At 41.7% G+C, this 27,413-nt stretch overlaps 1 protein-coding gene across 6 annotated transcripts; it reads right to left on the bottom strand.

Moving 5' to 3' along the window:
- Positions 1–2,306: 2,306 nt before the first annotated feature.
- Positions 2,307–23,567, bottom strand: LOC135542337 (poly(rC)-binding protein 2-like). Of its 6 annotated transcripts, XR_010456050.1 has the most exons (13): positions 23,407–23,567; positions 21,586–21,724; positions 21,373–21,429; positions 21,146–21,262; positions 20,682–20,813; positions 12,382–12,516; positions 12,091–12,165; positions 9,260–9,301; positions 8,194–8,287; positions 7,774–7,829; positions 7,437–7,606; positions 4,290–4,431; positions 2,307–3,393 (listed from the first exon to the last, which is right to left on the bottom strand). XR_010456050.1 is itself a non-coding variant. In XM_064969228.1 (12 exons), exons 2-12 carry the CDS (start codon positions 21,652–21,654, stop codon positions 3,357–3,359), a joined length of 984 nt encoding a protein of 327 aa, XP_064825300.1. In that variant the 5' UTR covers positions 21,655–21,724; positions 23,407–23,567; the 3' UTR covers positions 2,307–3,356. The 6 variants fall into 6 exon arrangements, 5 of the variants coding, with proteins under 5 accessions (XP_064825300.1, XP_064825302.1, XP_064825301.1 ...); XM_064969228.1 differs by lacking the exon at positions 4,290–4,431; XM_064969230.1 differs by lacking the exon at positions 4,290–4,431 and having other exon boundaries at positions 8,194–8,266.
- Between the last annotated feature and the right edge of the window lie 3,846 nt (positions 23,568–27,413).

The following is a 27,413-nucleotide window of genomic DNA, read 5'->3' as shown; positions in this document are numbered from 1 at the left end:
AGGAAAGGACTGCTGTAAGAAATATGGTGGAATCAACCTCTCCCAATCCAAATACACTGCTCAAAAAAATAAACGGAACACATCCTAGATCTGAATGAATGAAATATTCTTAAATACTTTTTTCTTTACATAGTTGAATGTGCTGACAACAAAATCACACAAAAATTATCATTGGAAATCTAATTTATCAAACCATGGAGGTCTGGATTTGGAGTCACACTCAAAATTAAAGTGGAAAACCACACTACAGGCTGATCCAACTTTGATGTAATGTCCTTAAAACAAGTCAAAATGTGGCTCAGTAGTGTGTGGCCTCCACGTGCCTGTATGACCTCCCTACCATGCCTGGGCATGCTCCTGATGAGGTGGCGGATGGTCTCCTGAGGGATCTCCTCCCAGACCTAGACTAAAGCATCCGCCAACTCCTGGACAGTCTGTGGTGCAACGTGGCAAGAGGAAGGCATTGATGCTATGGACTGGCCCAGTGGATGGAGCGAGACATGATGTCCCAGATGTGCTCAATTGGATTCAGGACTGGGGAACGGGCGGGCCAGTCCATAGCATCAATGCCTTCCTCTTGTAGGAGCTGCTGACACAATGCATTGTCTTGCATTAGGAGGAACCCAGGGGCCAACCGCACCAGTATATGGTCTCACAAGGGGTCTGAGGATCACATCTCGGTACCTAATGGCAGTCAGGCTACCTCTGGCGAGCACATGGAGGGCTGTGTGGCCCCCCCAAAAAATGCCACCCCACACCATGACTGACCCACCGCCAAACTGGTCATGCTGGAGGATGTTGCAGGCAGCAGAACGTTCTCCACGGCGTCTCCAGACTCTGTCACATGCTCAGTGTGAACCTGCTTTCATCTGTGAAGAGCACAGGGCGCCAGTGGCGAATTTGCCAATCTTGGTGTTCTCTGGCAAATGCCAAACGTCCTGCACGGTGTTGGGCTGTAAGCACAACCCCCACCTGTGGATGTCGGGCCCTCATACCACCCTCATGGAGTCTGTTTCTGACCGTGTGAGCAGACACATGCACATTTGTGGCATGCTGGAGGTCATTTTGCAGGGCTCTGGCAGTGCTCCTCCTTGCACAAAGGCGGAGGTAGCGGTCCTGCCGCTGGGTTGTTGCCCTCCTATCGCCTCCACGTCTCCTGATGTACTGCCCTGTCTCCTGGTAGCGCCTCCATGCTCTAGACACTACGCTGATAAGACACAGCAAACCTTCTTGCCACAGCTCTCATTGATGTGCCATCCTGAATGAGCTGCACTACCTGAGCCACTTGTGTGGGTTGACTCCGTCTCATGCTACCACTAGAGTAAAAGCACCGCCAGCATTCAAAATTGACCAAAACATCAGCCAGGAAGCATAGGAACTGAGAAGTGGTCTGTGGTCCCCACCTGCAGAACCACTCCTTTATTGGGGGTGTCTTGCTAATTGCCTATAATTTCCACCTGTTGTCTATTCCATTTGCACAACAGCATGTCAATCAGTGTTGCTTCCTAAGTGGACAGTTTGATTTCACAGAAGTGTGATTGTCTTGGAGTTACATTGTGTTGGTGTTCCCTTTATTTTTTGAGCAGTGTATTTGTTTTAATATCCATGGGTAGGAGTGAGCAAGTGTAAACTTGGGCAGCATTGGGATGCAATGGAGGCCTATGTTTAAACAGCCTCCGTTCCATCCTATCAAATGACTCAGCAGGTTCCATTTGATAAGCTATAAAATGGCAGCTCCTGTGTTCTGTAAGGTTTTATAGATCCACTAGTATTTATTTTCTGGAAAAGCATAGATTTTTAAACGTAAAAAAAAAAAATCTGATTTAATTCTGTCCCCTCTTAACTCATTTATTTTATAGGCTTTTAAATTTTTTAAAATCATCTTTCTCAAGGGTGCCAGTAATTTTAGACCTGACCTGACCGTAGATGTGGATTTGTTTTGTTGCCAATACAGCAAAAGACCACTGCCCTATGGTGACTGGAGAAAGAGGCATTTGTATGTTTCCAATTAGCCTGATATGTTGATTTGTCTTACTAAGGCCCTATGGTAAATGTCACGTTAATGTTTTTTCAGAACACTTAACAGATTTGGCTCCAAGCTAGTTTCCAATATGCGGAATCAAACAGACTCCTCGTTCCTTTGAAAGTACATGTTTGTTTTTATAATTGCATCTGTGTACAATAAATATTTAAGAAACAATTTAAGACAAATAAAAATCACTGTTCAAAAACTGGAAATGTGGGTGTCAGACTTTAATGCTGGGTAAGTATAGGTTTTCATAAAATCATAGCAGTGACCATTCCAATGAACTTCCATCAACTTTATTTTCCAATGAACATTGTTACACACACGCAACACAGAACGAGAATTTGTAGTTTGAGCATTTCACATCTTTATTTCTGTAGTTCTTTTGACAATGTTGTGGCACCCAATGTCTACATTTCTTTCCAAAACGTGCACAAAAGTTACTTTATTTCCTGCAAATAATAAAAAATTAAATATGACTTGAGCAAAGAAAGCAAAGAGCAGGAAATGCATTTGTTTTTAATCGCCCTGTCTTAGTTTCAGCGATTCATAATATCTTAGTTTCTCTCCGCACACTTACACCAGTCAGTTCAGGAGTTTCTCTCCTTTGGTAGGTAAAACAAATATTTCCTCCATTGAAGAAACATGATCACACAGGTGGGTGGGGCAAAGGTGAAGGTGGAAAAATAGGAATGACACAAACAAAAAAGTTAAGGTGACATGAATACATACCGTTTGAAATTGTTTTCAACAAATGCAATATCCATGTCTTCTAGTAGTGATAGAGCTGTTTGTCATACCCAAAATACTAGCAGTGACCGATTTCCCCTTTAATTTTGTGAGCATAGTGACATAACCAAATGACGGTGAGTTTTGAATTTCTGCAATGGATAAAATTACTAGGGGGTCCAGGATCGTGGGGGGGGGGGCTAAAAATGCAGAAGTATATTTTGTTTGGACATTTATTTGTTCAAAACCAAAAAATACAAAAAGTTTTAGCGAACTAAACCTATTCAGATTTTTCTACCTATACTCTTGTGATGGTGTCAAGAAAGATATGGAAAACTTTCTCCCTTCAACAAAAAAGAACCTAAGAACAAATCATTAAAAACATCCAACTGGGGCACAAAGCGCCTTAATAAAAAACATAAATGAATGCAGATCAAAGTAAAATCAGGTGGGTGGGCGTGATTTTCATACAAATAAACTAAGTTGGATAGTTGCATTGACCACTTTAAAAGGAGAGAGCTGACTGATGGATCGATTGGTGGTAGAAGGTAAAATGTGGGGGGGGATTAGTGCAGATCACATCTATGCAGAGTCTGTTCTATCAGTTGGCCGCCAGTCCTGTAGCTTCAGAGGAGAGCCTGGAGAGAGACACATTGAGAGATCGAAGGGGGAGAGAATAAGCCATGCTGTGCGTTTCAAATTACAACAATAAAACAGGACAAACTCACCTTTTCACAATTGAACCTTCTTAAACCTCAACACCGCTTTTTTCAGTTCATAAAATGTCTACCCAATAGATAAACCTCTAGAGGTGTATTAACTATCAGTGGATAAGAGGATGTTGTTTCCTTGACATCAACCTCTTCAAAGAGTGTATTCCATGTCCTTCCATTTCACCTTACAGTCACTGACCTCTGATCAGTGCTAATAAATTGTAGTGCATCAGTGATTGCCAGCGAAAGGATAAAAGAAGCAGTTATGGCTCGATTCAAGAGTCCAAATCTAGGCATTACGAGGACATCAATTTCCTGAAATTGTAAAGGTCCAACAGCCCATGATTAGCAGGGCTATATGATACCTGAGGGCAAATTATTATAGTGATTAAGCCCAACTTTACCCCATGTGGCAGATAGATACATAAACAAAACAAGATGTTAGCACTATAATGAACACTTTACAAATATAACTAGATACCCCACATACAGTTGAAGTCGGAAAATTACATACACTTAGGTTGGAATCATTAAAACTTGTTTTTTAACCTCTCCACAAATTTCTTGTTTTGACAAACTATAGCTTTGGCAAGTTGGTTAGGACATCTACTCTGTGCATGACAAGTAATTTTTCCAACAATTGTTTACAGAATGATTATTTCACTTATAATTCACTGTATCACAATTCCAGTGGGTCAGAAGTTTACATACACTAAGTTGCCTGGAAAATTTCAGGAAATTATGTAATGGCTTTAAAAGCTTCTGATAGGCTAATTGACATAATTTGAGACAATTGGAGGTGTACCTGTGGATAGGCCTACCTTCAAACTCAGTGCCTCTGCTTGACATCATGGGAAAATCGAAAGAAAATCAGCCAATACCTCAGAAACAAATTGTAGACTTCCAAGGGTCTGGTTCCTTCCTTGGAAGCAAGTTCCAAATGCCTGAAGGTACCATGTTCATCTGTACAAACAATAGTATGCAAGTATAAACACCATGGGACCACGCAGCAGTCATACTGGTCAGGAAGAAGACTCCTAGAGATGAATGGTGAAAAATTGCAAATCAACCCAGAACCGCAGCAAAAAACCTTGTGAAGATGCTGGAGGAAACAGGTACAAAAGTATCTATATCCACAGTAAAACGAGTCCTATACCAACATAACCTGAAAGGCAGCTCAGCAAGGAAGAAGCCACTGCTCCAAAACCGCCATAAAAAAGCCAGACTACGGTTTGCAACTGCACATGGGGACAAAGATCGTACTTTTTGGAGAAATGTCCTCTGGTCTGATGAAACAAAAATAGAACTGTTTGGCCATAATGACTATTGTTATTGTTGGAGGAAAAAGGGGGAGGCTTGCAAGCCGAAGAACACCATACCAACCATGAAGCATGGAGGACGCAGCATCATGTTGTGGGGGTGCTTTGCTGCAGAAGGGACTGGTGCACTTCACAAAATAGATGGCATCTTGAGGATGGAAAATTATGTGGATATATTGAAGCAACATCTCAAGACATCAGTCAGGAAGTTAAAGCTTGGTCGCAAATGGGTCTTCCAAATGGACAATGACCCCAAGCATACTTCTAAAGTTGTGGAAAAATGGCTTAAGGACAACAAAGTCAAGGTATTGGAGTGGCCATCACAAAGACCTCAATCCCATAGAACATTTGTGGGCAGAACTGAAAAAGCGTGTGCGAGCAAGGAGGCCGACAAACCTGACTCAGTTACACCAGCTCTGTCAGGAGGAAAGGGTCAAAATTCACCCAACTTATTGTGGGAAGCTTGTGGAAGGCTACCCGAAACATTTGCCCCAAGTTAAACAATTTAAAGGCAATGCTACCAAATACTAATTGAGTGTATGTAAACTTCTGACCCACTGGGAATGTGATGTAAGAAATAAAAGCTGCAATAAATCACTCTCTACACTATTATTCTGACATTTCACATTCTTAAAATAAAGTGGTGATCCTAACTGATCTGAGACAGGGAATTTTTACTAGGATTAAATGTCAGGAATTGTGAAAAACTGAGTTGAAATGTAGTTGGCTAAGGTGTTTGTAAACTTCCGACTTCAACTGTATTATCCAGGACAAAGTTAATATTCAAATAAATGAAATACAGCATGAGATCTTAACATAAAGATGGCATGAGAGGTGCTACCTGAGCTTACAGCAAGAGAGAAAATCCAACCAAAAGCTTTTAATTAGTAACGTTGAAGTCGGTCTGAGACAAGCGTGCCCATGCGGATGCAGTCTTTTAGATAGACCGATCAGAGACCGAACAGAGACCGAACAGAGACCGAACAGAGACCGAACAGAGACCTTCAAGAGGGTGAGCGAGACATAAAACCAAGCAGTGGACCAAAGGACATGGAGGAGAGAAGCCAGATCTGGAAGTGTAACTTTTTTTGTGGCATTTTTTGATTAATTGTATAGTTAAGAAGCATGTGGCATAGGGCACAGCCAGGTTTAAAGCAGTGACAACCAAGAACAGACAACGATAAGCAACATCCCAAAAGGCACCTTATTCCCTATAAAGTGTATCACTTTTGACCAGAGCCCACTTTTGACGAGGGCCCTGGTGAAAAAGTAGTGCACTATATAAAAGGAAGTGCCATTTGGGACACACTTCACGTTTGTACTGTAGTTTCTATTATGGCTGTTGCTTTAGTACGGAGAAAGCCTTCGCCTCTTAGACTTGGAGCCCAGCTCTGAGGAAAGCTTTGGCTCGGGATTGGCTGAGTGGACAGGGTCACTGGGGCCAGTGGAAACAACATGGAGGGCCAGGAGGGGGAGGGTCTTAAGACTGAGCAGACTGGAGACACAGGGGACAGCAGGGGAGTTGGGTGGGAGTGGTGAGTCAGAGGAAGAAGGTCCTTGAGGAGCCAACAAGGACAGAGAGGAGGAGGCGGAGGGGGGCGCCAAACAGGAGGAAGAAGAGAAGGAGGAAGCAGTAGAGGTAGCGGCAGGAGAGGTGGTAGTAGTGGAGAGAGGAGGGCAGAGGAGGCTGGTGCTGTGGGTCTGTTCAGGGTTCGAGGAGGAGAATTTAGAGGACTCAACACTGTAGAAACAAGAGAGACAAGAAGGAAAAAGAGGGACACACAGTCGGGATGGGTTACAGGATAGGCTGGTGAGTATGGAAGGAGTGAGGGGTAGACTTCAGGGTTGGGAGGGTGCATGAGGGGGAATCATAAGCACAGACTGACAGTCAGGGAGGGGTGTGAGAGTGACAGGCATAGAAAAACTGACAATAGTGGCCATCAATGAGTAAACATTGGAAGACCAACTCATGTTTCAATAGACAATGTGCGTGTTTGAGATCGACTACGTCCAGCCGGACTGCACAGGATCACTGATCTACAAATCACCTTCCATCCCCAAATAACTACTCATTATGTGATAAAGATCAGTGATTCTGTGCCTCGTCTTGTTCAAACTGATCCCCTCACACATGCCATGGATAGGGGTGGGGGTTAAGCAGTTATCTAACACAAACACATTGCACTGTAGGCAGACTAACTGGGAGGCACCCAAATGTCAAAAGGAAGTACCATGGTGTGGGGGTAGATGAGATTGGGTGGATTCTCAGTTCTACAAAAAAAAAAAAAGGGTGGGAGGGCTTGGTTGAATACTGGGCGGAAGAAGGCCCTTCTGGAGAGCCACAGGCTTTTGTTCCAACCCAGCTGTTTTAGTTTGCGTTGGGCTGGATCAAAAGCCTACTGCACCAAGCAACTGTGGTGCTCCAGGAGCAAAATTCCAGAAAGTTCCCAGAACCCAAAGTCCTCAGGTTTTTCAGAAAACATGTTGGAGGATTTCCAGAATCAGGAGGGAATGTGCAGGGAGGTAAATCCTCCAACTGGAATTTAGGGGAAGTTTCTTGAATTTTGCAACCCAAAGTCAATTTATCCCTGACTCTAAAAGGACAAAAGATGGTAGTTGCTTATAAAGCTTGTCACTAATGTGTCTGACCTGGCGTTGATGAGGTACTCTGCCAGGCTGATGGAGGCGGGGGAACCAGTGATGGTGACCTGTCTGTCTGCGGAGCCCTCGACAGGGTTAGCTATCTTTATCTGGGCACCCGACATCTGGCGGATCTCATTGATCTTAGCACCCTGGCGACCAATGATGCTGCCAATCAACTAGGGGGAAGAAAAACAGAAAGTCAGTTAAGCCAATCAATTAGAGGAGAGAACCAGGAATTCAGTTACGTCAATCAATTAGATTGGCGTTGATTGATAGTGTGAAATGTCTAACCACTGAAGGGAAATGGATGGGGAGGGTCAGTCATCACTGTGGAAATACTTACATCATTTGGAATGGTCATCTCATGGGAACTAGTTTGGGCAGACGCATCCATCCCTCCTAAATCAACAAGCCAAAAATACATAAAACAAGGATCCGGAACAATTTGGCACTCTTCATGATATGTAAATGCCATTGTGGTTGCAGGTTCAATGTAACAAAATCTTAACTGACATTTCAGTAGGTAAAGCCTTCGTCAAGGAGTTGTTTTCTCTATCCATGTGACAAACCAACGATGGCCTGACAGCCAGAACATTTGCATTTTGTCTCAAATAATTTTAAAAAACAACATAAAATGCAGTTTGCACTCCTGCTGATGTTCTAATTTGGTCAACACACCAGTTCTGAGCGCAGTAGTTTCAATAACCTTATTTTTTTATTATATTTTTTTATACAAACTATTGTATTGTTATGTCCTTAGTACCTTGGAATCCTTGGTTGCTTGGGGCCATTGGGAAGGGGCTCTGCTGCATGGCCAGCTGGTGTAACTTGGTGAGCTGTGGAGAGATAGAGGAAGACTGTGAGGGCAAGAGATGGGGCAGGGAGGGAGGAGAGAAATGGAAAGGAAAGAGAAGAGAAGGGGCAAGAAGCACAGTCAGTAAAGCAAAACCATTTCATTCACCATGACATTCATTCATAATAGTAGTTGGAGTTGTGTTCATTACATACCAAACTAACGAACAGTTAGGGACTACCTGGACCTTTTCTGTTAAACTCAGTTGCATGCACACAACCCAGCTATCTTATTTTCTTTCTCTAAAATGGACAAGTGTTGGATAGGTTGTGGAATCATTCTTAATAAATTTGTACCCCATGGTCTTTCCACTGGAGAACTCGGACTCGGAATGTTTGCTTATAGTCTTCTGGCAGATGGATATGACACTACATGTTCTCAGTATGTAGGAATAGATATATCCTGGCCTGTACCAAACAAAACCAACCAGGCCCACACAACTACAGGCCATGGTATAAATCAACACAGTAATAGTTAGGACAATAATATAAGATCAATAGTGAACATAAACATTTCTTAAACCATAACCCAGTGCTATGTTAAATAAAAATGTTGAGAATGACGTTACTGGTTAACACACTACCAAATACACCAACTCCTCTAAATGATTTGTCTATTAATATAATCTCTTCACCATAAGGCAAATTTCTGATCAAACCCTTCCTCTTAAGGCATTTTACAACCAGGCTGGGTTTGGAGCCTCGGACCTACAGTCTACCTAACACCTTTTCCTAGTGCACTGGTTGGAGGGAGGGTAGGTTAGGAATGGTAGATAAAAGAAATGGGAGGGCAGGGAGGTACAGAGGATAGGGAACTGGGGGGAGGCATAAATTGAGAGGTGAAGGGTAGGGATGATCGCATAAGGTAGGGAAGGTACGGAAAGGTAGGGCAGGGACAGGTAAGGATTTCTGGGGAAGGACAGAGGGTAGAGAGGATACGGACACCAGGAGGAAGAAATTGTGACAACAGCACTTACATCTGGCTGTGGTATCGCATGTTGTCCTTGAACGGCGTACGCCTGAAAAAAGAACAACGTGTTCATAGGCATCCTGTTCACATATCACGATTCGCAGTCACAAGAGTATACAGGACAAACGTATGTTAGAATGTTTAAAAGTATAAAATCTCCATCCAAGAAATTTAAATGAAAATTTGCTCCTGAACGTATTTCTGTGCCACATTTCTGTGCCTCTTGCAATCAAGAGGTCTGTTTTATTAAATTTCCCGAACATTTCTATAATTTCTCTTTCACTTTGAAAATGTGGAGTGTATTGTGTAGATAAGTGAGGGAAAAGCTCAATTTGATCCTTTTTTTAAAAATAGAAATTTAAAAACGTTGCAAGGGTGTGTCGACTTTCACTAGGCATTTTACATCCATCTCAAACAACAATTGAGTTTAAAAATGGTTTGAAACAATTTAACTCTGCGCTCAGGAGCTGTGGAGTGTCTGCTTCCATAGTGTCTGTGCAGTGCCTGAATGTTTCATGTCCCCAAACAATAGTATCTTTTTCTTCAACACACACAGATCCTATTGGTCTATATCTCTAAATGCTCTCAATACATTTTAAAGCAGCCAAATCTTGAACAAAGTATCAATATTATAGCGAAAGATAACATTTCTAAAGGAATGTTAAAGTGATTGAAAACAGAAAAAACAAAGCACGTTTCCATTCTGCCTAGCGGAGCATGAACTGGGCTTGGATTTTCAGGGATTTTATTCATTAATTCTCCCAGTAACAGCGTTGGGTGGAGGGAGGTCTACTTCAGTTTAGGGATGGGGCTTGAAATAAGTTCACTATTCGAATAATAGCATGCATTTGTGGGATTTCTGGATATTTTTTTAACTTAAGTTTTAAACCTTAGCACTAAGGCACAAAACAAGGGAGAGAGGCTGGCGCGATATTGCTGAAGCTGCAGAGGGGCCGGAGAAATGGGAGCAAACAGACTCTCCTATGACGTATGGGAGGTCATAGCTACACTGAAATGGTTTTTATTAAATTAATAATTTGAAATGTCATGGTATATCCTTGTATGTAACATGGATATTTTAACTTGAAAAAAAAAGCCCCTTTCTCTGTTTAATAGGCCCCTACACTCTTGCCCACAAAAATGAATTATTTACCTTTATTTAACTAGGCAAGTCAGTTAAGAACAAATTCTTATTTTCAATGAAGGCCGAGGAACAGTTCAGGGGCAGAACGACAGATTTGTACCTTGTCAGCTCAGGGATTTGAACTTGCAACCTTTTGGTTACAAGTCCACCACTCTTACCACTAGGCTACCCTTCCGCCCCAAAAAATACTCCCACAAGTATTTGAATACTAATGTCCGTTCAGATGTTCAAATAACCGTGCACATCACTATTTCTGTTGGTAACCACCAGAGATGTCATAACAGTAACACAAAACCAAAGGCTGGGCAAAAGTATCAAAGTTTATTATTGGTAAATTCCCTATAAAAATACAGCAGAACACAACAGATCAACTACAGGTTAGTTCTCAGAGGAACCCCCATCCCCCTTCCCAGCCAGCAGTAAGTTGATTAAATGATCTAAATAAAAACATGTACAGTGGGGGAAAAAAAGTATTTAGTCAGCCACCAATTGTGCAAGTTCTCCCACTTAAAAAGATGAGGCCTGTAATTTTCATCATAGGTACACTTCAACTATGACAGACAAAATGAAAAAAAAAAAAATCCAGAAAAATCACATTGTAGGATTTTTAATGAATTTTTTTGCAAATTATGGTGGAAAATAAGTATTTGGTCATCGACAAACAAGCAAGATTTCTGGCTCTCACAGACCTGTAACTTCTTTAAAAGGCTCCTCTGTCCTATACTCGTTACCAGTAATAATGACACCTGTTTGAACTTGTTATCAGTATAAAAAAACACCTGTCCACAACCTCAAACAGTCACACTCCAAACTCCACTATGGCCAAGACCAAAGAGCTGTCAGAGGACACCAGAAACAAAACTGTAGACCTGCACCAGGCTGGGAAGACCGAATCTGCAATAGGTAAGCAGCTTGGTTTGAAGAAATCAACTGTGGGAGCAATTATTAGGAAATGGAAGACATACAAGACCACTGATAATCTCCCTCGATCTGGGGCTCTACGCAAGATCTCACCCCGTGGGGTCAAAATGATCACCAGAACGGTGAGCAAAAATCCCAGAACCACACGGCGGGATCTAGTGAATGACCTGCAGAGAGCTGGGACCAAAGTAACAAAGCTTATCATCAGCAAGGGCATTGAAGATGAAACGTGGCTTGGTCTTTCAGCATGACAATGATCCCAAACACACCGCCCGGGCAACGAAGGAGTGGCTTCGTAAGAAGCATTTCAAGGTCCCGGGGTTGCCTATCCAGTCTCCAGATCTCAACCCCATAGAAAATCTTTGGAGGGAGTTGAAAGTCCGTGTTGCCCAGCAACAGCCCCAAAACATCACTGTTCTAGAGGAGATCTGCATGGAGGAATGGGCCAAAATACCAGCAACAGTGTGTGAAAACCTTGAAGACTTACAGAAAACATTGCCAACAAAGGGTATATAACAAAGTATTGAGAAACTTTTGTTAATGACAAAATACTTATTTTCCACCATAATTTGCAAATAAATTCATTAAAAATCCTACAATGTGATTTTCTGGATATTTTCCTCTCATTTTGTCTGTCACATAGTTGAAGTGTACCTATGATGAAAATTACAGGCCTCATCTTTTTAAGTGGGAGAACTTGCACAATTGGTGGCTGACTAAATACCTTTTTGCCCCACTGTATATATAAATGTGTAAAAATATATCAAACATACCTGTCCTCCAGCAAAGATGACAGGGGATCCTGAAGGTTTTGGTCGGTATGGGATGGTGACCCCCTTAGGGGGAGACTGGAGGAAAAGGAAAGAGAAAAGGAGAAATGGGAGAGAATGAGGGACAGGAAAATGGGTATAATTCAGACTTGTTTTCAAAACACTTTTGTATAAGTAAGCAAGAGATGCCAAAATGGGTACCAAAGAGGTTGTACGGGTAATTTGACAAATTAATAAAATTATAAACATTTAAGCTAAATAAAAATAGATCAACAATTTGAGGATATTACTTACACTTACCTCGAGCATAACCACGCAGATTTGCTTGACACACTCAATTATGGACTGGGGGGTCCCTGCGATGGTGATGGCCCGTTCTGTAGAGTTAGGAAGCATGTCCCCTGCCACCTGTACCTGAGCACCTGTCGACTAGAGAGAGGAGAGATTGACTGGTCTGGACTTACATATTACACTAACATTTTTGTAATTTAGGAGACGGTCATATCCATACAAAACTTACAATCAGTGCTCTGAACTAAGGTAGGTAAAACGACCACCAGCAGTAACTTAGTCACTGCAAGTAAAACCTTTCAAAATAGCCACTTTTTGCTAAATCTGTGCAAGTCGGGTATGCAAACTGGTGAGGGCCCAAGAAGGTGACACTTTCTTTGCACTGAAACATCCAGAAAATCCCTGCTAGGGGAAATGCAAGTTAAATAATTAAACAAAGAATCTACATGATCAGTCTCTGTGTGTAAGATAAAGTGGTTAACGTGAACCTAACTCACAGCTAAAAAAAGTAAGAAAGCAATGCAATGTTATTTGTTGCCTAGATTTTACTGTAAACACCCAAGTCTTGAGAAAAAAAACAATACACTAAAATGGCAGTTAGCCATGACAGCCTTTATAATAGAAAGCTTGTGACCACACACAATCTATATATTGCACTTCAGAAAAAAACACATTTAAAGTAGAAATAGAATGAAACAGGGATTCTATTTTTTTCTATTATAGTGGCCACTATAGTAGACATCAATCAAGTGCACAAGGCTACATGTGTGCAAAAATAACATTCAGAGTAAAAATGTAATAATCTCCCTCACTCACACAAGTGTTATAGGAAAGTTCAACAAAACCAATATCTTTGGGCTACACTGCACATTATTACATTGTAGTACAGAAGTCCACAGGCAGAAAGTGTACAATGTGCCAGCTGAGCATGATACCCGCTGTTGGCATAATTGAAAAAGTGAGATGGGGGGGGGGGGGGGGTGTTCCTTTCATGGAATGGCCGATTAATTAGGGCCGATTTCAAGTTTTCATATCAATCGGAAATTGGTATTTTTGGGCACCGATTAGCCGATATTTTTTTTTTACACCTTTATTTACCTAGACAAGTCAGTTAAGAACATTCTTATTTTCAATGACGGCCAAGGAACGGTGGGTTAACTGCCTCGTTCAGGGGCAGAAAGACAGATTTTCACCTTGTCAGCTCGGGGGATCCAATCTTGCAACCTTACAGTTAACTAGTCCAACACAATAACGACCTGCCTCTCTCTCATTGCACTCCATAAGGAGACTGCCTGTTACGCAAATGCAGTAAGCCAAGGTAAGTTGCGAGCTAGCATTAAACTTAATCAATCATAAATCACTAGTTAACTACACATGGTTGATGATATTACTAGATATTATCTAGCGTATCCTGTGTTGCATATAATCTGACTGAGCATACAAGTATCTAAGTATCTGACTGAGCGGTGGTAGGCAGAAGCAGGCGCGTAAACATTCATCCAAACAGCACTTTCGTGCGTTTTGCCAGCAGCTCTTCGTTGTGCGTCAATGATCCCAAACACACCGTTCGGGCGAAGGAGTGGCTTTCAAGGTCATTTCAAGGTCTTGGAGTGGCCTAGCCAGTCTCCAGATCTCAACCCCATAGAAAATCTTTGGAGGTAGTTGAAAGTCCGTGTTGCCCAGCAACAGCCCTAAAACATCACTGCTCTAGAGGAGATCTGCATGGAGGAATGGGCCAAAATACCAGCAAACAGTGTGTGAAAACCTTGAAGGCTTGCAGAAAACATTTGACGCCATTTTCTGGATTTTTTCCCCCCCCTAATTTTGTCTGTCATAGTTGAAGTGTACCCTATGATGACAATTACAGGCCTCTCATCTTTTTAAGTGGGAAAACTTGCACAATTGGTGGCTGACTAAATACTTTTTTGCCCCACTGTAAAACTTCTTACCTAGGAATATTGAAGACTCATTTTAAAGATTACACTGGCAATACTAAAGTGCCTATAAGAACATCCAATAGTCAAAGGTATATGAAATACAAATGGTATAGAGAGAAAGTCCTATAATTCCTATAATAACTACAACCTAAAACTTCTTACCTGGGAATATTGAACTCATGTTAAAAGGAACCACCAACTTTCATATGTTCTCATGGTCTGAGCAAGGAACTGAAACGTTAGGTTTCTTCCATAGCACATATTGCACTTTTACGTTCTTCTCCAACACTTTGTTTTTGCATTATTTAAAACAAATTGAACATGTTTCATTATCTACTTGAGGCTAAATAGATTTTATTGATGTATTATATTAAGTTAAAATAAGTGTTAATTCAGTATTGTTGTAATTGTCATTATTACAAATACATTTTTTATTTGTATTTATTTATAAATCGGCATCGGCTTTTTTGGTCCTCCAATAATCGGTATTGGTAACGGCGTTGAAAAAAATCATAATCGGTCGACCTCTGACCTCTACAGTGGCATCCAGCTTAAGCCAGGCCCAGCTCCAGCTACACTTGATCCCTGAATCCACCTGTTTAACAAGCAACGCCTCATTTTCACCTAATTCTCTCATTCTGAAAATTAACCACATTCTGTAGTGGGAAAACATTAGCTCACAGATGTAGTATCTGGGATCTACATCGGTTTATATTAGTTACTGTGCTGTTACTAAGCAGTAATGCATTACGGCAGTGTTACGTTACTATACCTAATAGGAAATGCACATGCGCACTGGAGTGCCGGGAACTGTAGAGCACGAGGAGTTATGACTAAACAAAAACTGTACTCCCGTCTCCTGCCTGGTCATTTCTCCACAACACAAATATTACAGTGGCGACGAGGCGATTAAACTACATAGGCTAACCACTGCTAGTACAGTATTCAGGAGCTGCCAAGTAGCAAGACTATTGGAGTCCAGAATAGCGACACTGCCCTCTGGTGGTTAAATAAAAAAAACTGTCTCATTGAACCCATTGAAATTAGGCGATCTCAGTGGAGAAATAATTGTCAAGGGAGAAAAAAAAAGGAAGGAACGTAACAGTGTGTACATTATTACAAATGAGTGCAGTGAATGAAGTAATTGCAGAAACTTCTGAAGTGAAGAATTAGATGAAAATTAAGGAATAAGGAAAATGAACAATTAACTGTGAAAATGGCAACCATTGGTCGAGTACCAGAGTTTGAGGCTACAAAAGAGGATTTTGATTCCTATTTGGAGCGTTTTGAGCGTTGGCTGGCTGCAAATGAAATCAAAGATGGAAAGAAAGCAGACATATTTCTCAGTGTTTTGGGTCCAACTGAGTATGGATTGCTGAAAGGTCTCATTGAACCAATTAAAGCAGTGGAGTTGAATTATGCAGAACTGACTGAAACTCTTTTAAGGTATTTCAAGCCTAATCCAATTCTCATTGCAGAACGTTTCAGATTTTACCAACGTCACCAGAGTCAAGGGGAAACCATGGCTGACGACATCCTTGCTTTGAAAAGGCTGGCAAGTACATGTGAGTTTGCACGATTTCTTGATGATGCTCTCCGAGACAAGTTTGTATGTGGTCACACAGGTGAAGCATATCACAGAAGGCTCCTGTCAGAAAAGGACCTGATGATATAGCACTTGGACTCGAACTTCCCCACAGGGATACTATTGAGCTATCGGGACATAAACATCAGAAAGGTGTTCACAAGGTCAGTGATGCACGTGGCGAAAAAAGCTCAAAAGTCACACTTTTTTCAGTCCCGTCCTCAAGGTTACACAAGAACAAAGCAGCCCACATCTCAAAGGTCTAAGCCAAGTTGCTACAGATGAGGGGGAGATAATCATCAGCACAGTGAATGTCGATTCCAAAAGGAAGTGTGCCACAATTGTGGAAAGGTTGGACATTTACAGAGAGTGTGTAAAGCCTCGAAACGCACAGCAAGAGCGCACAAAGTGTCAGACGCAGCACAAGACGAGGAAGGTAAAACTGAAACAGTATTGGAACTGTTCAGTGTACACAGCTCAACAACTAAAAGATGGAATCTCTCTCAACATGGAGTTAGCGGGAACCCCAGTAAAAATGCAGCTGGACACCGGAGCGTCTGTATCCCTGGTTCCAGAGAGACTCTACAAAGAAAAACTGAAAGAGTGCCCACTTCAGCCCGCGTCCATCCGCCTTTCTTCATACACTGGTGACACTATTCCTGTGTTAGGGCAGATCCAGGTACCAGTCCGATGTGAGGGGAAGGAGTGGACGCTACCGCTTGTCATTGTTAAAGGAGAAAAATCAGCCTTGCTAGGCAGAAACTGGCTACAAAAGATCAAGTAGAACTGGGGATAAATCTTCAGTCTCAGAAATGACAAACCAGTGAGGCAGGCTACACTCACTAACATGCTGGAGACGCACAAAGAACTTTTCAAAGATGGCTACGGTGAAATACAAGACTTCACAGCAAAAGTCAGAGTGCAAGAAGGAACCAAGCCTATCTTTCACAAACCACGTACGGTTCCCTATGCTCTTAAGGAAGCAGTAGAGAAGGAACGCCTACAGAAGAATAACATAATCACGAAAGTAGCGAGGAGCGACTGGGCCGCTCCGATTGTTGTAGTCCCAAAGAAAGACAAGACCGTCAGAATGTGCGGTGACTACAAGGTCACAGTAAATCGCTGCATACTACCAGAGGAATATCCACTACCAAACGCTGAAGATCTGTTTGCCACTAACTGGTGGGAAGGTTTTCAGTAAGCTGGACCTGGCATTCACTTATCAGCAACTGAAGCTGGATCCGGAGTCAGAACAGTATCTGACCATCAATACACACAAGGGGCTATTCAGATTCAATCGCTTGGCCTATGGAATCTCGACAGCTCCAGCGATATTCCAACACACAATGGATCAGATCTTGGACGGTATAGACAATGTTGTGTGCTTCATGGACGACATCCTCGTGTCAGCACCAAACATTGGAGAGCACCTTGTAGTGCTGGACAAAGTGATGTCAAGACTGGAGAAATACGGAGTGAGAATGAAACGCAGCAAGTGTGAGTTCCTCCAGGACTCAGTGGAGTAACTCGGATACAAGATTGATGCACAAGGCCTGCACCCAACCAACAGCAAGGTGGAAGCAATCGCAAACGCACCAGCACTCACAAATATCTCAGAGCTGAGGTCATTTTTGGGGCTCCTGAACTATTATGGAAAGTTTGTGGCAAACTTGTCCACATTGTTGCATCTTGGCTTGCCCACTATAACACAGAGATAAAGCTGACTCGCGTGTGATGCATCTCCATACGGAGTAGGAGCCGTCATCTTACATGTTCTACCCTCAGGTGAAGAACACCCTATTGCATTTGCATCACAGACTCTGTCACCAAGTGAGAAAAATGATGCTCAAATTGAGAAGAAAGCTCATGACAGACACTCAAAGAATGTCAGAGAATTCAAAGAGGAAGAGAGGGTGATGGTACGTGATTTCAGACACCCCAAGCGCCTGTGGAACTCAGGTGTGATCTTGCAACGCAGAGGACCTTTGACCAATTTGGACATGGTAAGTCATCGCCAGGTCAACGTTCATGTGGATCATCTGCTACGGTCCAACGCCCCAGCAGAGACATGCCGAGAGAACAAGAACAATATAACGACCCCCAAGGACAATTCTCCTGACTGTGGACGTATGGGAGAGACAGAGCCTGACCTTCCACCCGAACCTGGCCCACCACAGGAAGCTCAGGAGGAGCGGAGATATCCTATTCGACAGCAAAGGGCACCTCGAAAGTTGACCTGTGAGTTGAGTTGGTTAAGGAGGTAACAGACAGTAAAACAATCACTTTAATATTTCCTAGATAAAAGGAAAGAAAAATGACATTACCTGGGTTAGTTATTAGGACACAAACTCCATCTTCGGGGCAGAATAATCCCCTGGATTTGTGCTGGGCTCTGAAAAGTCTGCTTCAACCCAGTAGTTGAAAAATGTTTAAGAATGCATTGTTCAGATATTGCATTAGTAGTTACCTAACATATGTACCTTGTTCTCTGGGAGTTAAACACTATAAGGGAGGAGTGTAGTATCTGGGATCTACATCGGTTTATATTAGTTACTGTGCTGTTACTAAGCAGTAATGCATTACGGCAGTGTTACGTTACTATACCTAATAGGAAATGCACATGCACACTGGAGTGCCGGGAACTGTAGAGCACAAGGGGTTTTGACTAAACGAAAACTGTACTCCTGTCTCCTGCCTGGTGATTTCTCCACAACACAAATATTACAACAGATAGCAGTTAGTTCATTAGCTAGTTAACATTTCACACAGATTGCCAGGGTCCAGTAAGCAAGTAACACGTTATAACTTGAGAAACGGCAAGGAGTCGCATACCAGTTAACACTATAGTGAATTGGTTAGGTTACTAAAGTTAGCTCATCTGATGTTGTAACGTTAGCTAGCTAGCTGTCTGACTTCATTAAATCAGCTAATTTTCACACCATAAACCTCCATTTGATCAGTTAAGTTGGCTAATGTTGCCCAACATTTCTCTGGCTAGCTAACGGAGAGTTTGATCCAGCTAGCAAGATACTTAACAATGCTAACAATACTTGTTCAACCACGCTTTCTCCCTCACATAAGGGCTGGGTGATATGGCCAAAATATCATATGGCATTTTTCACATGACAGTATTTTATGTTTTTTGATTAATAAAAGTTCTACATTTGCTTTATGAGTAGTGGGTGGCAACATATATCCTAAATGATTTCAATGGGTCTTTCTCCATTCAGAATGTTTTATGCTGTTCAATTCAACCCAAAATAATTTTCTGGCAAAAATACAACATTTATTTTTAACCAAATGTTGAAATTGTGATTAAGATCAAAACACTTGGGTGAACTTTTGGAATCACAGAAATAGAATGTTTATTATAATTCTATAGATGGAATATAACTAATAGTGGGCACTTTGAAAAGTGTTGTTTGACATGACAATGAATGAAAATGCCATGGATGAGTTATTGTGACAGGGTAGGAACCAAAGTGATGTTCAGTTTTTCTTAGGGGTCCTTACAGTCTTTGGCTACATTAAATATTTTATGGGGCGGCAGCGTAGCTTAGTGGTTAGAGCGTAACCCACGATTCCTAGGCCGTCATTGAAAATAAGAATTTGTTCTTAACTGACTTGCCTAGTTAAATAAAGGTAAAATAAAAATTAATTAATTAATGTAGCCAACATTCATGCGTCACCTATTCCTCTTTAATTTAGAATATACTGTTGCACAAACATGCTGATTTAGGCCTCCACCAGCACTGGTATCAGGCTGTATTAGCTAGCTACATTTGCTCTGACTCAGTACTTTTATTAGCTAACATTAGTTAGCTAGCGATTAGCATTAGTGGCTAACACTATTTAGCTGAACTTACTAAGAAAATACAAACTAGCTATTTGCGATGTAAGAAAGAAACGAATATTGTAATTATAGAACGCTTGTGGATTTATATTAAGATCAAAGTGGAAACATTGTTGTCATCAACATTGTTGCATGTGCTGCATTGACCATGCAGACTGAATGAAACAGTCCCGTGGTCAAGCAACAACAAATGCGCTCCTCGAGTGACAGGGGTGGGACTAGGTCTGTGTGGAAAGCGGCATGGAAAGAGAGCGTGTAGAGGGATGACTCAAGTAGTGGAGTAAACTATGAAAACGGACGTTACACACTGCGCATCACATTTAACAAACCAAATATTAAAATAACATTATAGAAGATAAAGTAAAAACCCCAAACAGGTCCGTGCATCAATACCAGTATATAGTAAAATACGGTATAGCACCCAGCCCTACCTTACCTCAAACTTTCCAAATGCCAGTTGTTTTTCGGTTACAGCGCATGAAATACGGGTCATCACCTTCTCACCCCCATCTCCGTGGTCTGGTTTCTCACCTACCTCTGTTATCGTTCAGGGGACGCGCTGCTGCAACTGGCAAACTGCCTTTCCACTCTCATCCCAGAGCACGTGCTGATGCTGTAACAAGCAAATTGGTTGTCTCTTCTAACTTCAGTCGCGTGTTGCATTCTGTTAATGTGAACGATTGGTTGAGCCTTGGATACAGCCAGTATTGCTCCAAACGCGCTTCACTTGTTCGCTTACAGCCAGTAGTGATCCAAAGCCAACTCCCCCTTCCTCCCCCGCCCAAACTTTTCTCATCTACACGAATCACGTAGGTCACCTATTTTGGATCCAAAAATTCTTAATTTCACCCGAAATGTGACTAGTTTGCATTGCTGGCTAGTAAGAAAAAGCAAGTGCAAATGTGAGTACATATGTTCTCCCACCCACCTCTCGGATTTCTTTGATCTTGCAGCCTCCCTTGCCAATGAGGGACCCACACTGGCTGGCTGGCACCACGATACGGAGGGTGACAGGGGGCTTGCTGGTGGCCGTACTGTTCGTCATGGAGCTGCTGATGTCCTGGGAGAGAAGAGAGAAGATTGATTGATCAATGAACTTACTCCACAACGTCCACTTGACAGCATCATTGATGGATATGTGAGAGGTGTTTAGTCACTCTTGGAGGACAACTGTAAACAGATGTATTGTTAATAAAGAACCTTTTTTCAAATAAACTTCCAATAGTCCTCTAGGATTAGTTGAACACCTCACACATCCAGTCAGTCCCTCTATTCATGCACCTGAGAGGTAGTGTTAATCGGTTCCGTAAAAGTAGCCACATCACATTCCCTGTAGATGCCAAAGTGACAAATAAACAGTTGGTCCTGGACAAGACAGGGTAATTAAGTTACCTCTTCCAGCTTTTCGATGATCATGGAGAACGCTTTGAAGATGGCGGTGGTGGGGCCTGCCAAAGTGATGATCCTCTCAGGACAGTTGCCCTCTGAGATGTTGATGCGAGCTCCGCTCTGGACGCAAGGGGTTGGGAAATTCACCATTAGAGAGTTATATAAAAGAGGCGCAACTAACAGAACACAAACAGCTTTAGTGTCATTTAGAAACAGAAGGCATCTGTCACCTCTTCTCTCATCTTCTTCACAGATTCACCTTTCTTGCCAATAATGCTTCCAACTTCCTAAAATAAAAACAAATACATTTAGAAACGTAATTCCTAAACTTTAGTCACCTGCTGTGGGAGGTCACTCCTTGCATTAGCAATCTAATGGTCAGCATGACATTACCTAGCCTTTAGCACCGCGGGCTAAGTCATCTGCTGTGGGATCTTGCTCACCTTGCCGTGCATGAGCAATCTAATGGTCAGGGTGACATTGAGTCCTCCTTCAATAACACCGGAGTCCATAACTACCACTGGATGGGAGAGTAGCTGCTGCAGATGGGTCAAAACTGGGGTATGGTCACAAAGATTGGATCTGGAGGTAAGACAAGAAAACAGTGAGAAAAGTAGGAAAAGTTAGAATAGTGCATTGGAAGTATTATGGGGCCAAGGGAAGAGCAGAAGAACAATTGAATATAGAATGTGGTTTTTAATTCAGCCTATGACTTTGTACAATAATACTAAATAGCTAGCGAACTATTGAACTCATAAAACTTGATAGGAAGGTATCAAGTAAACGATCCAAGCTGCTGAAACCATCCAAATAATGGCATGTCACTTACAACAGTAGCTGCTTTTAGTTCAATGGATGAGATTATCTGTAGGCACTGATGTTCTTACAAACTAATCAAATATATGCATAACACCTGATCTAAACTGATTGCCATTATTATAAGAGTGAAACATCAATTTGCAGCTCGTCACCTTGCTGCATAAACTCAACTCTGTACCTTTACAGAGTAGAGTTGCTATAAGTGTTGGCTGAGAGTACCACCAACTACATCGAGTCGCTATCAGGGATGTAAAAATGTACATTATTTTATTCCACCTTGTACCCATGTTTGTCCTGTGGGCTTTTTTTGGGGTGCTGAATTGAGTAGTTTTTGATTAAGAAGTCATTTTGAGTGAGGACTGTCATATTGCACCCTTTAATCCACAGCTTTTCAATTCAAAACGTGCTCTACTACTCGATACTTTAATACATATCAATTTTTTAACGCTTACTGGTACCCGTGCTTGTCAGTTGCAATCCATAGTTTGATAAATCTATGACGCATTCTGTGTCCCTTGCCAAAACTACTGTAAGAATCTGCCGTGAAATGACGGTCTGCTCCTTCTCAACAACGGCTAACGTTACCTATGCCGAGGAAAAAAAACGTTACTTTTATTAATTTTTTTAAACTACGGATATCAGCACCAAAAGAAAAGCTAGTACAAGGTAAGCAATGAACAATATATTTTTACGAGTATGGACTGATAGTGGTACACTCCGCCAACACTCAACTCCGTAGAAATGTAGCTAACGTTATATGGAAAGAGTTGAGTTCTCAGCTAGCTAACTTCTGACCCCAAAAACATAATGGGGCCTTCTAGTATGAGGTTGCGTCCATTATTACCATTAGAACTATCATAATTCATGCAAAGTAACCTGCGATTAGACTAAAAGGAACACATTTAGTTGGCATGGTCATCATAGCAATGGTTCACGTGTGCATACTTTAGCTTACTAGTAGCACACTCCTGGCATGTTAGACTAACAAACAGGTTAATGATCCCAAGACTGAATCCGGAACGAAAGTAACTTACGGCTCAGTTCGTAAATGAATGGACAATGTATCCGATTACTTGGCTCCAATGAATTTAACTGCGCTCATAGCTAAGGCACGCAGTTTAGCCTCACCGGCCGGCTCTAGTTTAGCTTTTAGCTAGATTTACGACCTAGCATAGCGCGCTAATTATCAAGTTAACTGGGTGGCTAGCATCCATATGTGGAGCATGTGTACATTGTATGAATGGCTGTGCTGGAGTCATTCACGCTAGCACTGTTTCAATAATATATCCGCTACAAACACCAACACTCGTCATCTACAAATGGACAAGCGTAACTAGCAGCCATTTGGCTGGCTTTGTGAGCTGCGTGCAAGTCGTGCGGCCTGGCAAATTCACGCGGTGGGTTTATTTGTGATTGTATTGCACACACATATAAAATGTTCTTACCTGATCCGTGTTTTGGGATGCGTTGTCGGGGAGGGGGTGGGGTTGTGAGGGTAGAAAGGGAGAGGTTCGGGAGGGTAGAAACCCGGGGGAGAGTTTTAAAAGGATTCGGGGAAGAGGGAAGTGTGAGATGATGATCGGGCTCCACTCGCTGAGCTGCTTCTTCTTCCATGATAAAATGGCGGTCCGTAAACAAACGTTAAAGGTGTATGCCGCCACCTACTGTTTAGGAGTGTGGTCAATCACAGTTTACAACATAAGCTCCACATCTCTAAATCTTCCTACTTAGTACTTCTGAGAAAAAAGAAAAACAAAACTTAAAAAAGAGCTCTACTGACTTATAATAGACCCTCCCGCATGCCCCAAATCCCTTCCAACCCCGACTTCAATCTTTCTGTCTCTTCAACATACATACTTCCGTTTCACCGACCATACACTCCAGATGTAACAGTATAGCTTCCGTCCCTCTCCTCGCCCCAACCTGGGCTCGAATCAGGGACCATCTTCCCACATCAAGCACAGTCACTCACGAAGCATCGTTACCCATTGCGCCACAAAAGTTACATCCAAAAGTTACATTCCATAGTCTATTTTTTGCATTATTTGCAAATAAACTGTTAATCAAGGAGGAATTAGATTTCCAAATGCATCAGAGAAAGAGCTTGAGTATGAAGCAAGTTGACAAATGCCACAGAAATACATTTTTGTACTGGAAAGAACTGGACTGTATTGAATACATGCATAGTTCATTCTATAGACAGAATTCTCGAAATAGAGTTAACAAACTAAATCTACATTCATATAAAAGTTTATAACAATATAATTTTAAGATTGATTCTCATACACAATCACTCACAACAGAAAAGCAATTTCTTGCGAAAAGTTCAATTGATCCTTCCTATGGTAATTTACATAGCTTTACAATTAAAACAAATAATTATATGTACATAGAAAGTTATCAAAAAAGTGTTTTGCTATGATAGTAAACTTATCAAAGCATGATGGCTTGAATGTACAGTGCCTTGCGAAAGTATTCGGCCCCCTTCAACTTTGCGACCTTTTGCCACATTTCAGGCTTCAAACATAAAGATATAAAACTGTATTTTTTTGTGAAGAATCAACAACAAGTGGGACACAATCATGAAGTGGAACGACATTTATTGGATATTTCAAACTCTTTTAACAAATCAAAAACTGAAAAATTGGGCGTGCAAAATTATTCAGCCCCTTTACTTTCAGTGCAGCAAACTCTCTCCAGAAGTTCAGTGAGGATCTCTGAATGATCCAATGTTGACCTAAATGACTAATGATAATAAATACAATCCACCTGTGTGTAATCAAGTCTCCGTATAAATGCACCTGCACTGTGATAGTCTCAGAGGTCCGTTAAAAGCGCAGAGAGCATCAGGAAGAACTAGGAACACACCAGGCAGGTCCAAGATTTACTCTTCTCCACTAATGGAACATCAAAGAACATTCTTATCTGTCAAAAGAGATATACCCTCCTCTTCCCTTAAACCCGCAAGGGTTTACCTACATTTTCAGTTCTAGTTTAACCAAAAACCCATACATTTCATACCACAACATAATAGTATTAAAATTAATGGTTCTAATTTAAATGTATACATAGTTAATCATTTCAACTATAATTTCCTCCAACACTAGTTCTCAGATATTTTATAATTTTTATAAATCCCGTGTAAATGTTCCTTCTTTTTTATTCACTCTGGCATCAAGCGGTTTAATTCATAACGATTATTCAGAAATGAAAACATCACACATCAACTGCACAGTCATTGTCACATTTGACCATAAAAGTTGCCAAGACTGAAGAGTCTGCTAAATGACAGAAATGTCAATAGCTAGGGCCAGGGGTTATTCCTAAAACCAAGTTATTATAACTCAGAGCCTGTAACTAGGGCCCAGAGCTTTTCTTGGTCTGGCCATACGGTCTGCCAAGGAAATCTAGCCCTCGTAAGGAGTGACAACAGTATCTACAGCTCCTAACTTGGCCATGACTTGTGTTGAGGCTGGGTACTGAGAGCAAAATATAATTTCCATTATCGCTGTAAAATGGAAATAAAGGGAAAGGGGGATACCTAGTCAGTTATTCAATGTATTCAATTGAAATGTGTCTTCCGCATTTAACCCAACCCCTCTGAATCAGAGGGGGGCTGTCTTAATCGACATCCACGTCTTCGACGCCTGGGGAACAGTGTGTTATCTGCCTTGCTCAGAGGCAGAATGACAGATTTTTACTTTGTCAGCTTGGGAATTCAATCCAGCAACCTTCCAGTTACTGGACCAGTGCTCTAACCACTAGGCTAAATAAAGATATATTGTTTTGGCACGTCTCACCTGTGTGTCTCCTCTTACGGCGCTGCAGTTCATCTGAGCGTGTGAATCTCTTCCCACAGAAAGACCAGCTGCAGACAAATGGTCATTCTCCAGTGTGCCAGCGGAGGTGGGTTAGAAGGTGAGACGTCTTACCATACACCTTCCCACAACCTGCGATGTGACAGATATGCTGCTTCTTCTTACTGGAATCTCTGCAGGCAAAATAAATGTAAATTGCCTCTTCATTTGCTGTTGGGCTTTTTGACGTGTCCCACCAACCTTTAGAGCATTTTCAGAAACAATACTTCACTCTTGAGGTACATCGCATTCGGAAAGTATTCAGACCTCTTGACTTTTTCAACATTGCTACTTTACAGACTTATTCTAAAATGGATTAAATAGTTTCCCCCCCTCAATCTACACACAATACGGAAATATCACAATTACATAAGTATTCTGACCCTTTACTCAGTACTTTCTTGAAGCACCTTTGGCAACGATTACAGCCTCGAGTCTTCTTGGGTATGACACCTGTATTTAGGAAGTTTCTCCCATTCTTCTCTGCAGATCTTTTCAAGCTTTGTCAGGTTGGATGGGGAGTGTCGCTGCACAGCTATTTTTAGGCCTCTCCAGAAATGTTTGATCTGGTTCAAGTCTGGGCTCTGGCTGGGCCACTCAAGGATATTGAGACGAGAGGTCGACCGATTATGATTTTTTTCAATGCCGATACCGATTAATCGTCCTATTCATTTTATTTATTTGTAATAATGACAACAATACTGAATGAACACTTATTTCAATACATCAATAAAATCAATTCAGCCTCAAATAAATAATGAAACATGTTAAAAAAAATAGTGTTATTTTACCAGGTAAGTTGACTGAGAACACATTCTCATTTGCAGCAATGACCTGGGGAATAGTTACAGGGGAGAGGAGGGTGATGAATGAGCCAATTGTAAACTGGAGATTATTAGGTGACTGTGATGGTTTGAGGGCCAGATTGGGAATTTAGCCAGTACACAGGGGTTAATACCCCTACTCTTACAATAAGTGCCATGGGATCTTTAATGACCTCAGAGAGTCAGGAAACCCATTTAACGTTAAAAGATGGCACCCTACACAGGGCAGTGTCCCCAATCACTGTCCTGGAGCATTGGGATATTTTTTTAGACCAGAGGAAAGAGTGCCTCCTACTGGCCCTCCAACAACACTTCCAGCAGCATCTGGTCTCCCATCCAGGAACTGACCAGGACCAACCGTGCTTAGCTTCAGAAGCAAGCCAGCAGTAGTATGCAGGGTGGTATGCTGCTGGCAAATTTGGTTTAAATAAAGCAAAAACAAAGTGTTGGAGAAAAAAATAAAAGTGCAATATGTGCCATGTAAGAAAGCTAACGTTTAAGTTCCTTGCTCAGAACATGAGAACATATGAAAGCTGGTGGTTCCTTTCAACATGAGTCTTCAATATTCCCAGGTAAGAAGTTTTAGGTTGTAGTTATTATAGGAATTATAGGACTATTTCTCTCTATACCATTTGTATTTCATATACCTTTGACCATTGGATGTTCTTACAGGCACTTTAGTATTGCCAGTGTAACAGTATAGCTTCCATCCCTCTCCTCGCCGCTACCTGGGCTCGAACCAGGAACACATCGACAACAGCCACCCTCGAA

The sequence above is a fragment of the Oncorhynchus masou genome, chromosome 6, assembly GCF_036934945.1.
Source record: "Oncorhynchus masou masou isolate Uvic2021 chromosome 6, UVic_Omas_1.1, whole genome shotgun sequence".
Taxonomy (NCBI): Eukaryota; Metazoa; Chordata; class Actinopteri; order Salmoniformes; family Salmonidae; genus Oncorhynchus; species Oncorhynchus masou.
Note: the sequence above shows the minus strand (reverse complement) of the source record. Positions and strands in the feature narration are given on the sequence as shown.